The sequence below is a fragment of the Heterodontus francisci genome, chromosome 1, assembly GCF_036365525.1.
Source record: "Heterodontus francisci isolate sHetFra1 chromosome 1, sHetFra1.hap1, whole genome shotgun sequence".
In the NCBI taxonomy this organism is placed as follows: domain Eukaryota; kingdom Metazoa; phylum Chordata; class Chondrichthyes; order Heterodontiformes; family Heterodontidae; genus Heterodontus; species Heterodontus francisci.
The window spans coordinates 170,022,593-170,037,578 of NC_090371.1; the positions used below are offsets into that span (position 1 = coordinate 170,022,593).

At 39.2% G+C, this 14,986-nt stretch overlaps 1 protein-coding gene across 2 annotated transcripts in view; it reads right to left on the minus strand.

Moving 5' to 3' along the window:
* Nucleotides 1-877: 877 nt before the first annotated feature.
* The window catches only part of LOC137373455 (septin-11), a 93,651-nt gene continuing 79,542 nt past the window's right edge, over nucleotides 878-14,986 (minus strand). For both annotated transcript variants that reach the window (XM_068038291.1, XM_068038282.1), the window contains exon 10: nucleotides 878-6,305. In XM_068038291.1, coding sequence (XP_067894392.1) covers nucleotides 6,290-6,305 — 16 coding nt within the window. In that variant the 3' untranslated portion in view covers nucleotides 878-6,289. The remainder of the gene's footprint in view (nucleotides 6,306-14,986) is intronic.

Consider the following 14,986-nt stretch of genomic DNA (forward strand, 5'->3'; position numbering starts at 1 on the left):
GAGAATTTTAAAATTGAGGCTAAAAAAGAAATAGGTCCAGAGGGCTCTCACTTCAATCCATCACTAGAAAGATTCTTGTAAGACCCTCTACTTCTCGTCTTTCAGAGACATAACTCTGATGCATGTATGCAGAATGTAATAAATAAGGAAAAAATGCACATTAAAGGGTTCTTTAACATACCACATTTCTCAGTCTACTTTTAATAAACAACCAATTTTGTAGTAATTGTTTTGTGTATAGATTACAGGCCATCACCAAGTGTCTCTTTGCTGTTTTCAATACATATGAAATTTTTAGTTCCTCATGCATTACTTGCAAATGCCTCCAGATAAAGTCAGTCACCTGACAACACCCCTGGTACAGGGAATCGGCAATTACGGACTTACATTTTAAGACTCTTAAAAGGAGCAGTGTTCTCTTCTATATGGTTGGACAATTTGCACACAATAAGGATCCACATATGGTCATAAGGACAACTACTTTGCCTAGAAGTGACAGTAAACAGCATTTTTATCTAGTTTCCGTAATTAGTAAACTTTAGCTCCTGGAATACGGATATGAAGTAGAAAAGTGGCATACAGTAGCTGATCAAAATTCTCAGCGTCTGAATTAGCATCAGCCAGTCAAGAGGACTAGCGCTACATCACAAATAGGTGGAATCAATGTGTTATTTTCCTGTCAATGTGTAACCAGGGCAGGCGTCAAGATCCTGTATCATTGGTTTCAGTAGCACATGTGCACATGTTGTAAGGAGCGATTGCCCCCCAAAGATGAGGGACACAGAGCATTCTGATGTTGCAGATTTAGGGGGGAGGGGGGTTGTAGGGGCAATTGAGGAGGTTCAAAGACGTATCTATTCAGCTATTAATCACCACATAATTTATCCAGCTTTTATTTGAAGTTGAAATAAAATACATCAGAAATTGAACTCTTTAGTCAAACATTCAGTGCAGATGGGGGAAAAAGGCAAAAATACAAACATATACCCTAGAATCAATTTATCACGTTGATAATTAGGGTGAAATTGTGGTTTAAAAATCAGTTTATTTCCTTATAGAACTTCACTTTTCACAGTCTCCAAATCAATGGTTCAAATATATGGTTGGTTACAGGAAAGCATACTCTACTAGATCAACAACATTGCACATCTGAAAAGCCAGTATAATTGTAATGGGACAGTTTTCACCCAAAACCACCTCAGCATTGCAGCATTCTTGCATTTTTCATACACTTATATGGACCTCTACACCAGAATAAATGCTAGTTGTCAGTTCAACTGTTGGTAATTAGTTCACTTTAAATTTTCTTCTTTAAAATATTAATGCAGAAATGCTATTATTTACTGTGTTAAATCTGTAAAGATACGTAATTGCTCCATTGATGCCAAGTCCACAAATGGTGTATTTAGTAGACTGGAGTAAAATCCAGAGACTGTAAAGGTGATACCTTTTGCAAAAACCTACAAACAAGCTTTTCATTGGGTGCACATATTAGTAAAAGTGGTCTTGGTATGATATATTAAAACTTACAAACAAAGATAATAAAATTGTAAGTCGGTCTCTTATAAAAACCTTGGCCTTATTTAGTTACCCACCTTTCAGAAAACTGAGATAAGAATATCAAGCAACAACACTATGACACATTCAAGAGTCAATCAGCCTTTTCCACGCTAATCCAATTTTGTACAGGAGAGTCAGGAGTTATGATTGACTAAAAACACATGCTTTTCAACAGTTGTTTTAAACAGTTTGTTCATTTAGGTTTATTTGCATGTGTGCATTGGAGAAGGGAGAAAAGAAATAGTGCTAAACTAATAAAAATAGACTGAAACAATGTGCTAACAGTGAGAATCAGTGACTCCATGTGAAAGTATAAAATACTGACATATTTAACATGCTACAGTACAAGAAATGTGACCAAGGAAGAGCAGAGGCAGTGATGACCCAAGAAAGAATTCTTCTGCGTGGTGTGTGAATACACTGTAGCTCTTCTAAAGCTTTAGGAATCTCGTCCAGTGGAGAAGGGGACAGGCAGCAGGACAATTAGATAAAGAAGCTACAGAGGAAAGTTAAAGAAAGAATATCGATTAAACAGACAGAAGGTGGAGGGAGAACAAAAAAAAGGAACAGAAGCTAAGGAACGACCAAGTGTACTTCCAGACCCTGGGATGAAACTGGGAAAATAGTGCACAAGTGAAGTTATTGGAATAAGAAATTCAGCAGAATTGTCAACTCACCCTCCTCACGCTGAAGGTCCTTTATAGGTACAGTTCCTGTAGTGTTAGCTACCCTCAATTGTGGGTTTAGACAGTAAGTGCCAGCAGAATATTCATCTGCAGCAGGCATTACAGCAGAGCCCAACCCCATCTGCCAACTGTGCATGCGCACTTTCCAGCAGGAATCACTGGATAGTGATCATGAGCAGGATTATCTGGCTGATATTCCCCTCCCTGACCAACGAAGGATTACTGCAGAACCTCTACTGCTATCCCAACTGAGATCAGCAAATACAGCCTTCAGATTTATGCGGCTTAATTATGCACCAGACAATGGAGTTACCTACTGAACCACTGGGAGTTGACCTTTTTTTGTAAAAAAAAAACCAAACAAGTACAAAAGATTTTATTTCCCCAATAAATTCTTACAACTTTTAAGATCACAAATTGGACTCTGTATGAACATTTTTTCTCCCTGTAAAAGGGACTACCCCTCCCCAACCGCACAGGATACTGTATGAACACCAGTGAAAATGTTGAAAATCATAAATCTCCAACTCCCAGTTTCACAGTCAATAGAATTAGGAGCATGTGCAGGTTTACAGAAACAGTAAATTGACAAGGCAATAAACTTCTTTCAAGCTGCATACAACAAACAATGCACTAATTGAACAAGAAAGGGGAGAGCAGCTTACACTGACAAACAAGATTTCACAATAAAATATTCCAATTTAAAAAAATTATAAAATGCATGTGAACACTATGAATGTACTCAGGATGCAGGCTATTCAGATTCTGGCCCCCTATCATTGGGAGCTGAATACAGTATGTTAAGTGCCGTTGTGGTACAATTATCTTGTGTAATATTTTGGTGGAACAGAAAAACATTTAACACACACCACACACAGGTCATACAAAACAGCCATTTGAATAAAATGTATCAGTGCGGGCACCATTATATTTATATGTGCTCTAGAATATTCACGAGTGTGGATATAACCAATAGCTTAGTATTTTATAATACTACCAGAAAATTAACCATTATTACTTCATGACCACCTTACGGATCCTAACAGCAATAAACAATTAGCTAAAAGCACACAACTTTAAGCGTTTCTTTCGAGATGCAAATGTTTGAACTATATTGAAAGATTTACTAATTCTCCCCCCTCCCACCCCAATATAAATTCACAAATAGGAAGCAGGAAGCACAAAAGGGCATATAAATACATTGTGTTGTACATGTTGCTCACATCTTTAAGTAAGGACTTCATACAAGCAATATAAAAATGACTGGTCAAAGTACACATATGTATGTAATGGTGCATCTTGGAGAAATGGCAACAATCACTTTTAGCAACAAGGTCATTAAGAGGCTGCAATTCATACAAAATGCAAAGAAATCTATATGATCTGAAAAACATCTCGTGTTTACTGCATTAAAGTGGTGGAGCACAGGAAATGCAAAAATAAATGTGGCAACTCAGCGTGCAAACCATTTGGCAGAGCACAAAGCAACGTAGGATACGAATGTGTAAGAGGCAGCTGGTGGAACACTTCACAGTGGTGAAATCAGACAGCAGATTGGTCTAGGACTATTTCTGCCAGTGCTCTGAACCACTCTCTCATCAAAATAGGTCACAATAGAGGTCGGAGCACAGGCAACCAATCTTTTGGGCTATATATTCATTGCCAAGAATACAAAAAGTTCCAACTGCCATACTTACATGCATAGGTGAAAGTATAATCCAACTAGATTTGTGCGATATTAGTTATTCCGTGCAGAGCCAAGGATTACTGTGAAAAAAAGGTAGAAGACATACAAAACAAAATAAAACTGCTGCTAGGGTAGTCAGCTAAACATGGCCCAGGAAAGATGTACAGTTAAAAGCACTTTCTTTTGATTAACAGGTCCTCAACATTACCTATTAAGGACTAATGTTAAAACTTTGCTCACCATTAAGGCATCATTAGAAAAAATTGTACTTATTGAATCCCATTGCTCCTTTCTATAGTTTGTTGGAGGTGGTCAGAAAAAGATGATTGACTTTAATACAACTTGAGAATGATCTCTCAGTCACTTGGAGGGAGAAATCCTTCTGATATTCTTCCTCTCTCCATGCCCCCATAATCTACTCCATTATCGCATGCGATGCCGAGCTAAGAATTGGCACTGGGGTGGCCCTACCCAATTGAGGCAGACTGAAGGACACGTCGTTATTGAATATGAACTGAAGAGCTACTGGGTTAAACAAAAACAGTACTGCTGCTATTCAATAACATACTAACATTGTAAAGCTAGTCAGTATCGAAATTGAGATTCATAGAGAGAAAAATAAAACAGAGCTGAATTTTTCCACCACGGCAGAGGTCCCGCCACTGGGCCCAAAAGCGGGAGCTGACCCTGCACCAGCGGGTGGGAGGACCCTCAGGCAGTATTTTGCCGGCAGCAGCCAATTAACAGGTCATCGCCGGGACTGCTGTCCAATTGAGGACAGTGGGCCGCCTCCCAGAGCTGCTGGTCCAGATTGTAAGGAGCTGGGGAGAGGCAGGCAGGCAGGCCTCAGTAATCAGGGACATGAGGGATGGGGGCGCGGGGGCGTCATCTTCAAGCAACAGCGCCCAGGAACCCGCTGGGAGGTTGCCAGGGTTTATATGGCAGTCTCCCCACATGGTGGTGGGCCCTCCCGACTCCAGTAAAATGCAGGCTGGGGAGGGAACTGGCTCTTAATTAGGCACTTAGATGGCTCAATTGGCCGTGCTGCTGAGGTTCCCACTGCTGGTACTATGCCATGGCGGCGGGAAGACGTCAGGCTCCCCTCCAGACGCCTTCCCCTGCCATATCACCAAACCGGCGCCCCAGGGCTGGGAAAATTCAGCCCACACTAATATCTAATGCTCAGATGAGAATTCAACCCCAAGAGGAAAGATGAATTTCAAGATTACTGAATACCAGTTTAAATGCCAATCCCCAGTAAAGAAATCTTTCAAAATGAGTTGTTTTTCCGGATTTAAAATTCTTATGTACTAAAAGATGACAAGTTTCATTCAATAGGTTAGGTCCAATTTGTAGAGTGGCGAACTTTCACAAGTTTTAATGTGCAAAGTTTTCAAGCAACAGATGTGCGGTTAACTGCACTTGTGATTGAAACACAAATGCTAAAGGTTAAATGTAGGTTGGTGTTAAGACTGCTCGTGCACATGCCAAGATGGATACTGACATCTCTCCTTTCCCAAGCCATGTTTGGTTGGTAAGCAAAATTGAAGCCTGCTATTGAAAGGTTTGAAGCTGTGTAACTCTGCTGTCGTAACAATGATCCTGGTTTTAAAATAGATTGGTATATTCAAAATCAGGGAGAGGCACTACTAAGCCAGAATAGCCACAGAGGACCAAGAGACAACTACATTTTGGAAAGGCATCAAAAGGAGAATCTATCCACGGGTGAATGGCACTAAAGAAAGTGTTAAAAGGAACAGTTTTGACCTGTATAGTTAGCACATTTTAAAAGCAGGGACAGATATTACTTTAAATTCCACCTTATTAATGACAGAAACACATGTCATGGAACTAGGAAATATTAATGATCAGAAATGAACTCTTTCTGCTTCCTAAATAGGCTGCTTCTTATGGTGGCAATAGACAAAGGAAAGTACTATCTATAAACTGGGAAACTGGAAATCATCTCTTTCAGATTTGGCTTCTGCAAGACTTCTAAACGAAAAAAAGAGTTGGGGAGGCAGCTTTGATATGCATCACCTCCCCCCCCAGCTATACAGCTGATCACTCCCTTGTATGTAATAACTATCCTATTATGTTAGCTACAGCTTCTGTTTTCAAAACATTAGGCTTCACCCATTTCTCTCCACTGCCCCCTCAGATACCAGTTTGTTTCAGTTTGAAGTTGCACCCCTTCTCCATTTTATGGAATGCACTTGAAAGGATTTTCCTACATTAAAAGATAATTGTTAATGTTCTCTCAATGTTTTTTTTTAAAATGGGTGGACATTCTGATGGCAGACACGTTACAGCTAAGCAGATGGATAGGGTGACATCCTTGACTTGCCAGTATTGCTTATGTGAAGCTTGCACTGCAATTAAAAAGGGAAAAAAATAAAACACACAATTAGAAATCATACTTCATAAAGAAACTAATCTGTTGCATTCCAATACAGTTTCATAAGCAAAGATTAAAAAACAAAACATTTTAGAAACAGCTGCAAATAAGTAACTCATGCATTATAGCAAATTATATACAAATTTCAAAAAAACAAAGCACAGGCACTCGAGAGATAACTGGTAAATTACACACACAAGATATATTCATGGAAGAATGGAGTCATCAAATAGACAGCCACTCAAAATACCCTCCCCCAAAGTTATATATTGGACCAATTAAAATAGCATCGAGGTTTGGAAATTTAATTTAAAATATCATTATGTTCATGTAGTTTCAAGCTTGTGTTTTACAGGCCCACAATATTTTAAAAATGATTTCTTTATGCAATGAAATACATTGCAAGGTTTTTCCACACTTAAACCACTTCTTTATACAAGTCACAATTTCTCTATTCCCACTATCCCAATCTTTCCTGTGGAGAAATACTATTCCACAGCTTGACCTAACACTGGAAATTCAAAGTATTGGACTGTTTGATTAGGTTTGTATTCCAACTAATTATACACACTCCCTGGCAACTTCAGTTCCTAAAGAGTACAGTACACCACTGAAAAGCAAGTAGTGCATTCTGTGGTAAAAACAAGAAATGCTGGAAATAGTCAGCAGGTCTGGCAGAATCTGTGGAGAGAGAAGCAGAGTTAATGTTTCAGGTCAAAGACCCTTCATCAGAACAGAACAAGTTCTGAAGAAGAGTCACTGACCTGAAACATTAACTCTGCTTCTCTCTCCACAGATTCTGCCAGACCTGTTGACTATTTCCAGCATTTCTTGTTTTTATGTCAGATTTCCAGCATCCGCAGTATTTTGCTTTTATTTTATTCTGTGGTGTTAGCTGTTTGACCGCTATTTTTCTGAGCTGCCCAATTAAAATTTGAATGGTTATACAATTTGTATTATCCATCAAGAGAACCCTGTCCAGGGGGTGGCACAGTGGCGCAGTGTTAGCACCACAGCCTCACAGCTCCAGTGACCCGGGTTCGGTTCTGGGTACTGCCCATGCGGAGTTTGCAAGTTCTCCCTGTGACCGCGTGGGTTTCCGCCAAGTGCTCCTGTTTCCTCCCACAGCCAAAAACTTGCAGGTTGATAGGTAAATTGGCCATTGTAAATTGCCCCTAGTTAAGGTAGGTGGTAAGAGAATTGAGGGAAGGTGGGTATGTGGTAGGGAATATGGGATTAATGTAGGATTAGTATAAATGGGCAGTTAATGGTCAGCACAGCTTCGGTGGGCTGAAGGGCCTGTTTCAGTGCTGTATCTCTCTATGACTCTAGTGCCATGGAGTTGAACTCTTGAGTTTTTAATACTCAGTATAAAAATCCCTCAACTTCTTAGAGGAAAGCAAAGGGTTGAACTTAGAAAGCAAAACAAAGAAATTAAAAATTTGGTCCCAGAGTTGTGTGTGCCTTCGAGTGCACTCATGTCATAAATCAGGAGTGCATTACAATATAGATCAGCCATAAACTAATTGAACGGCAAAACAAGCTTTGGGGGAGCTGAATGACTTACTCTTGTTCGTTTGTTCCTAAGTCAGACACGGATGTTGCAAAATGCTTGAGAGCTATCCAGGTCCTGGTCTCCTCTAAGTTTCCAGGATCCATGTTTACAGATGAACCTCCAACCATCCCACACAAAACCACTCATCAACAAGAAAGCGTGGCCTGGAATTTCGCCTGGACTCTTGATGACGTTGAAATATTTTGAAGATTTTTCCAGGCCCTTTTGGAGGGGCCACTGGGCGCTTATTTTTCCCCTAATTTTTGCAAAGGATATTGGTAGATTTGCAAGCATCTTGCTACCCACCACTTGCCCATCCCTTGTTATGGTGGGTAGACAAGATGGTGCCCATTGGGCATAATTAACTTTGGTAGAATCAGTGGCAGAAGTTCCCAGCTGACACATTCCAGCACATATACGGAGATTTCAGCCTCGTGGAGTTTCAGTCCCTCTAATTTTAAAAAGGAGAAATTCAATAGGGTCTCAATGAGCCAATATAATTTATGGCTCATCATCTTCACAACTGATGCCTGTGTGGTGTGTGCCCAGAAATTAGTCAAATTCTTAACATTTAATAATTAAATGCTTAAGTGATTAACTCCTGATTATTGGAAAATTCTTCACAGAAGCAGCTGGTTATGCAGCTTTTGCTGCCTCTCTTGGACACTGGGGAACAATCACATGGGTGTCTGCTGCCCTACCGCTCTCAGTCAAGTGGCCATTCTTCCTAATATGAAAGTATGGAGAGTGTAGATTAACGACTGGAATAATCTTCACAGTCAAACCTGATTATGTCCTGATCAGACATCTGAATGTGGACTTTCAAACAGGGTTCACAAGACAGCAATCAGGAGTGGCAACCATCTGTCTCTTCAGAGGATGCCGAGGTCAATTGCAGTGCTTTCACTTAAGTCCAGATTAAATCAGTTCACTCAATATAGACTGGGTTTAAAATAGTCAGAATACTTTATTTCCAGCCTCATTTCAAAAATTTTTTCAATAATCCAGAAGTGCTTTTGGAACCCTTCGCAAGAGATGTCAGTCATAGAGTCTTGGAGTCATTTAAGGAACATCTTGGGAATAACTATCACAATGAAAAATGAAAATGAAGTTGGAATGGATAGTCTACAATTTGATTAAAGACTTAAAATTGCTCATTACTTTCCCCATTTTATCTGTGAGGCGTTAAAACATTACACGATGCAACTGGGAGACAGCAGATATCCTGAACAGTTTTTTTCCATCTGTATTCCCTGAAGAAGCTGTCGATATCCTCAGAAGTGAGGTTGATTTTTTTTTTAGGAATGAAGAACAAACAATAAAGAGAACAGTAGTTACTGATGAGGACGTGATGAGAACATTAAAAATAATGAACGAGGGCTGGGTCCCCAGGCTGGATGACCCTGCACACAAGGGTACTTAAAGAAATGACCAATGTTATTGGTCATGTTATGAAAGGGATCTTAAAGGATTCATTAGAATCTGAAGTTGGGGAGAAAGGAATACAACACATATTTTAAAAAGGGCAAAAGGGACTGTCCTGAAAATTACAGGCAAGTGAGCCTGATGTTTGTCGTGGGTAAAATGTTAGAGATTCTACTGAAGAAGGGTATTTTGTACACCAGAGGAGTATGAAGTCATTAGAGCAAGTCGGTGTGGTTTTACAAGAGTAAACACCATGTTCGACAAAACTGTTTGAATTCTCGAAGATATTAGAGCTTATAGATAAAGGGAACGCTATAGAAATTCTTTACCTGGACTTCAGCAAAAGACTTCTGATACAGTACCACATCGGAGCTTAAAACATAGGTGGAAAAGCATGGAATAGTTGAGCAGTTAATGAAGTGATTTGCAACCAGCTGCATCAAAAGGAAACCGAGTAATCATCAACAGTGCTGTGTTGGAGTGGTACCAAGTGAGTAATGTGGTCCCCCTAGGATCAGCTCTGAAACCCCTGCCATTCATGTTGTATATCAATGATCTGGAAGTGGGGATAGCGCCAATATTGTCATAATTTACCAATGGCACTAAGGTGGGGGGAAGTTTCAAACAATCAACAGCAGGTTGATCAGGCACAAAGGGGCCTAGATAGATTGGGCTGAGAAATAAGAAATGAAATTCAAATATCGACAAGAGAAAAGTGATGAGACTAGGGCAGAAGAATAAACATTGCACTATAAACTAATTGATAATAGTCTACAGGATGCAGCACTAGAAAAAGATTTGGTGGACAGATCACTGATGCTATTTATACAGCGTGTAGCAGTGGTAAATAGGATCTTGGTTTGTATAACACATGAAATAGAACACAAATCAAAGGATGAGTCTATATAATAAAATGATTCATCCTGATTCGGAGTATTGTGTGCAGTTCTGGTTTCCATACTATAGGAAGATCATAACATTGAAAAAGGGACTTAACTGATTATATTCACAATAGAGAAGACTGAGAAGGGATCTTCAGGTATACAAAATCCTTAAGGATATTGACAAGTTGAGCTCTGGAAAAACATCTTCCTATGCTCTTAAAAATGACATGGCCTGAAGCCCAGAAGAAAGAAGGTAAAAGTATTTCACACTGAGTGGTGAAGGTTTGCAATGGATTGCCCAGTGAGCCAATTGAGATGGAGATCAGTAATTTTAAAAAGGGAGGACGACAGACATTTCACAAAACAAAAAATTGAGGGATCAGCTCGTGAAACATGCATTCTGCTTTTCAATTCTGAGCTAGCCAGTTGTACCAACATCTTTTTCCCCTATATTTGAGTTCCTATGTTCTTATTAGTCTTATCAGTTTATGGTTAATTGATTCTAACCAGTAGCCAAACACTGATTCTATCCCTAATATGGCACAAAGTTAAATAAATGCTAGAAGCTCCATACGCACATTATAAAAGAGCATAAATGCACTTATTATAAGGCAAACACAAATGGAAACGTGCAACAGATCACATTTGACAAATCTGCTTCATCAATGCATAGTGTAAGCAATGCAATGATAACATAACTTTCAATCACTAATGCTAATAATACAGGCATGCAAATAGTAAAATGACTAAAGCAGCACAAACAATGGAGTAATTGTTAAGTACACACAACACAGAATAATATTGCGGTACGTCAAAGGAGGCAGCTGGAGAACCAACTGTAGATAGCCGCACCCCACAATCTTCATCTGGTAATTATCCCCAGTACACTGGTGATAGGAAACGTGATTTTTCCTGTCACAGACTTTTCCCTAATGTGAGCTCCATGTAAAAGGAATATATTACGTTGCCAAATCTATCAGAGCATATTTGTTCCTGAGAGTGGAAAGTACATGGATTATACTTTATGCCTTAAAGTCACTGGTTATAAACAAACATTCATAAAAGAAGCCATTATGCAGGGAACATGGAAATAATTCAAAACTATTCCTGATCTTCCCACCCCTACAAAATAATGCTTTCGAATATATTCCAGGCCACACACTTGATTCCAGTAGGACAGCAGTAACTCAACTTCAAAAATATGAAATTTTATTAAAGGCATCAGTAAGTAACAATTCCTCCTTCAATTTAATAATTATAGCTGATTGGACTAATGGTGTGTGGTTACTGGTATAATCCATATTCAGTAACTCTTCAATTAACTACTGTTGAGGAATGATCAATACATTTTGTTCTGTTTATGGTTAAGGTCATACGGGAATATTTTGCAATTTAAGAGAGAACTTTTGTTTCTATCACAAACTTTCTTTTTTTGCATAGAGTAGTTAAATAAGTTTCAATGCAGTACTCCACATTATGTCACAAGAGGAGAGGGGAGTGGAGAGGTTGAAGCCAAATCAGAATTGCTGAGTGATTTCCTTTCATTAGTCCTCAAAAAATAATCTGGCATAATGAGGGGTACAACCAAATTATTAGGGGCACCACAGTAATGGAAGAGAGAGAAAAAAAATTAGGAAACAAGGGATTTTCAAAGTAGAAAGACCCAGTAGCATTCACACTTTAAATGGTTAAAATCCCAAATATGCTCCCAGCTGTTTATTTCATTCGCTCTTATGGGAAATAGTTGTTTAAATGAATCATTACTAGTACATTAGCAACCAACAATTAACCAAGAAATTAAATTAAATGTAATTTTAAATATCAACTACACTAGCAAATGGTGTAGTTTTTAAAACTTCAGTTGTAGTTCAATCTTTGTTTGATTTCAAAATTTACAATGCCTTGCTCTCTAGAGCTGGATTAATGTCCTTTGCTACGACTTTACTAGTAATTACTGCAGTAAGGTACTGAATGGCCAGGTTGCTATGAAGGCTAATCAAATCTGATGAACAATATGGAACTTACCTATGCAAAAAACAAAAATTATTTCTGATATCTCCATAACATCCTAATTCACTTTTCCACCAGCCTGAATTTCAGCTATACTTTCCTCACACTTTCCTGTGTAACTGCAGAAAATATCTATTCACCTACTCCCAGATGACCCTCCAGGGTCCCTAAGACTCATTCCCTTTTAGTTCTTACAATCGAGTATAAAGTATTTGTAATGTTATTACATTAGAAAGACCAAATGTAGATTGGGTGACCACTTCGCCAAACATCTTTATTCTGTCTGTAGGGTAACCCCATATTGTGTGCCACTTTAATGCCTCCTCATTCCCACTCTGATATCTCCATCTTTGGTCTGCTAGAGTGTTCCAATGAAGCTCAAGGAACAATATTTCAATTTTCTTCTGGGCACTCTGCAGCTCTCTGGTATGAACACTGGCTTTAATAACTCAGATTTTAGCTATCCTCTCCTTGTCCTTCATAGTGGTGGGTAATTGTGATGTGGAGAGGGTCTATGGAGTCCAGGGGGAGGGGATGCCAGTTGACATTTGGGGTGGAAACCTTTTGTCAGAGCAAAGAACTGGAAAAGGACAAAGCCTGTGGCATGGACCCATTTTGACCCACTGTTTCACTTGCAATTTGTTTTCATTTTGCATCTGCTACATTTGCAGCTTAATTTTTTCCATTCTCTTTCTCTGTTCATTATTTTTTCATGTTCTTTTTGTGCAGACCTCATATCTCCCTTCTAGCCCTTGCATATTATTTTATCTTACTTACACTTATGGGATAGGATGACTGAGCACTTGAACAAACAGGAGCTGATGAGTGAGAAACAACACAGCTTTGTTAATGGTTAAGTCATGTCTGCCTAAAATAGTTGAATTTTTTTGTCACTAATGTGGATGTTATCTACGTAGATTTACAGAAAGCATTCGATAAGATCCCAAATCAAGAGACTATCAGAAAAAAGTGAGAGCACATGAAATTGGAGGCAGCCATTTAATGGGTTCAAAATTGGCTGGGAGGGAAGATAGAATGTGTGGGGACAAAAAGTAGTTAGTCCGATAGGGATGATGTGACATGTGGTGTTCCTCAGGAATCAGTACGAGGGCTTCAATCTTTCATCATTTTTATTAATGACCTGAATGAAGGAAGAGAGAGTTGTATATAAAAGTGTGCAGATAACATGAAGTTGGGAAGCACAGCAAGTAGTGCAGTTGAGAGCAGGAACTTACAAAGGGACATAGGCAGTTTAATTGAGTGGGTAAAACTGGCAAATAGAGCTGAATGTGAGGAAGTGTGATATCATTCACTTGGGATCCAAGATATATGGGAATATTTTCTAAATGGAAGGAAACTACAAATTGTGGAGGAGCAAAAGCATTTAGGTATTAATGTATGCAAATCACTAATGGACAGGTACAAAAAAAATCAGAAAGGCTAATGGAATAGCCGCCTGTATCTCGGGGGCAGGGGAGAAGACTGCTGGAATACAAAAGGAAAGAAAGTTATGGCTCAATCCTAGAGAGCGTTGGGAAGACCCCATATGGAGTATTGGGATCAGATCTGGGCACCACATCTCAGGAAAGATATATTGGCCTTGGAGGGAGATGCAGCATATATTCATCAGAATGTTATTGAAGCTGAAAGGGTTAAGTTGCGTGGACAGAATGCATAAACTAGGCTTGTATTCCCATTAGTACAGAAGACTGAGGAATGATCTAATCAAAAGCGCTTAAAATGATGGCCTGGATTTTGCAATGGCAATGACGGCAAAACGGTCATTAAAATTCCAGCCGATAAAAGGATTCAACAGGATAGATAAAGAAAAATTATTTCCTCTGTTGAGGAAATCCAGAACAAGGGGGCATAATTTTAAAATTAGAGCCAAGCCTTTTAGGGATGAAATTGGTATTTCTTTACACAAAGAGCAATGGAAATCTGGAACGCTCTTCCCCAAAGGCTGTGGATTTTGGGTCAACTGAAACTTTCATGACTAGATTCAAAGATTTTTTGATGGGCAAGGGATATGGAGCAAATGGAGTTAAGATAAAGATTAGCCATGATCTAATTGAATAACAGAACAGGCTCGAGAGTTTGACTGGCCTACTCCTGTTCCGATGAAATATTCCAGATTAGTATCACCCATTGGGAAAAACAACTCCAACACTGGAACAATCCAAATCTGGTTTCAGCAAAATATTCAACATATGCCAGTGGCAAAGTTCTGCCAATTCTCAGCTGAACTAAATGATGATATTTTGCTTCTGTCTTCATTAGAGAATACAAAAAACATTCCAGTAATAGCTATAAATCAGGAGGTGGAAGGAAGAGAGGAATTTGGTGAAATTACAATCATTGGGGAAGCAAACTAATGTAGCTGCAGACGGACAGGTCCCCGGGTCCTGATGGGCTTCATCCCAAGAGGTGGCTAATGAGGTAGTAGATGCGTTGCCGTTAATTTTTCAAATTCGCTAGATTCTGGAAAGTTTCCATCAGCTTGGAAAACAGCAAATCTAACCCCTCTATTCAAGAAAGGGGCGGGGGAAGCAGAAAACAGGTAACTATAGGCCAGTTAGCTTGCCATCGGTCGTGGGGAAGGCATCAGAATCGATCATTAAGGAGGCTATAGCTGGGCGCTTAGAAAAACTCAAGGTAATCGGGAATAGTCAGCATGGTTTTATGAAAAGGAGATCATGCTTAACCAATTTGTTGGAGTTCTCTGAAGGAGTAACATGCGCTGTGGATAAAGGGGAGCCCGTTGATGTACTGTATTTGGAT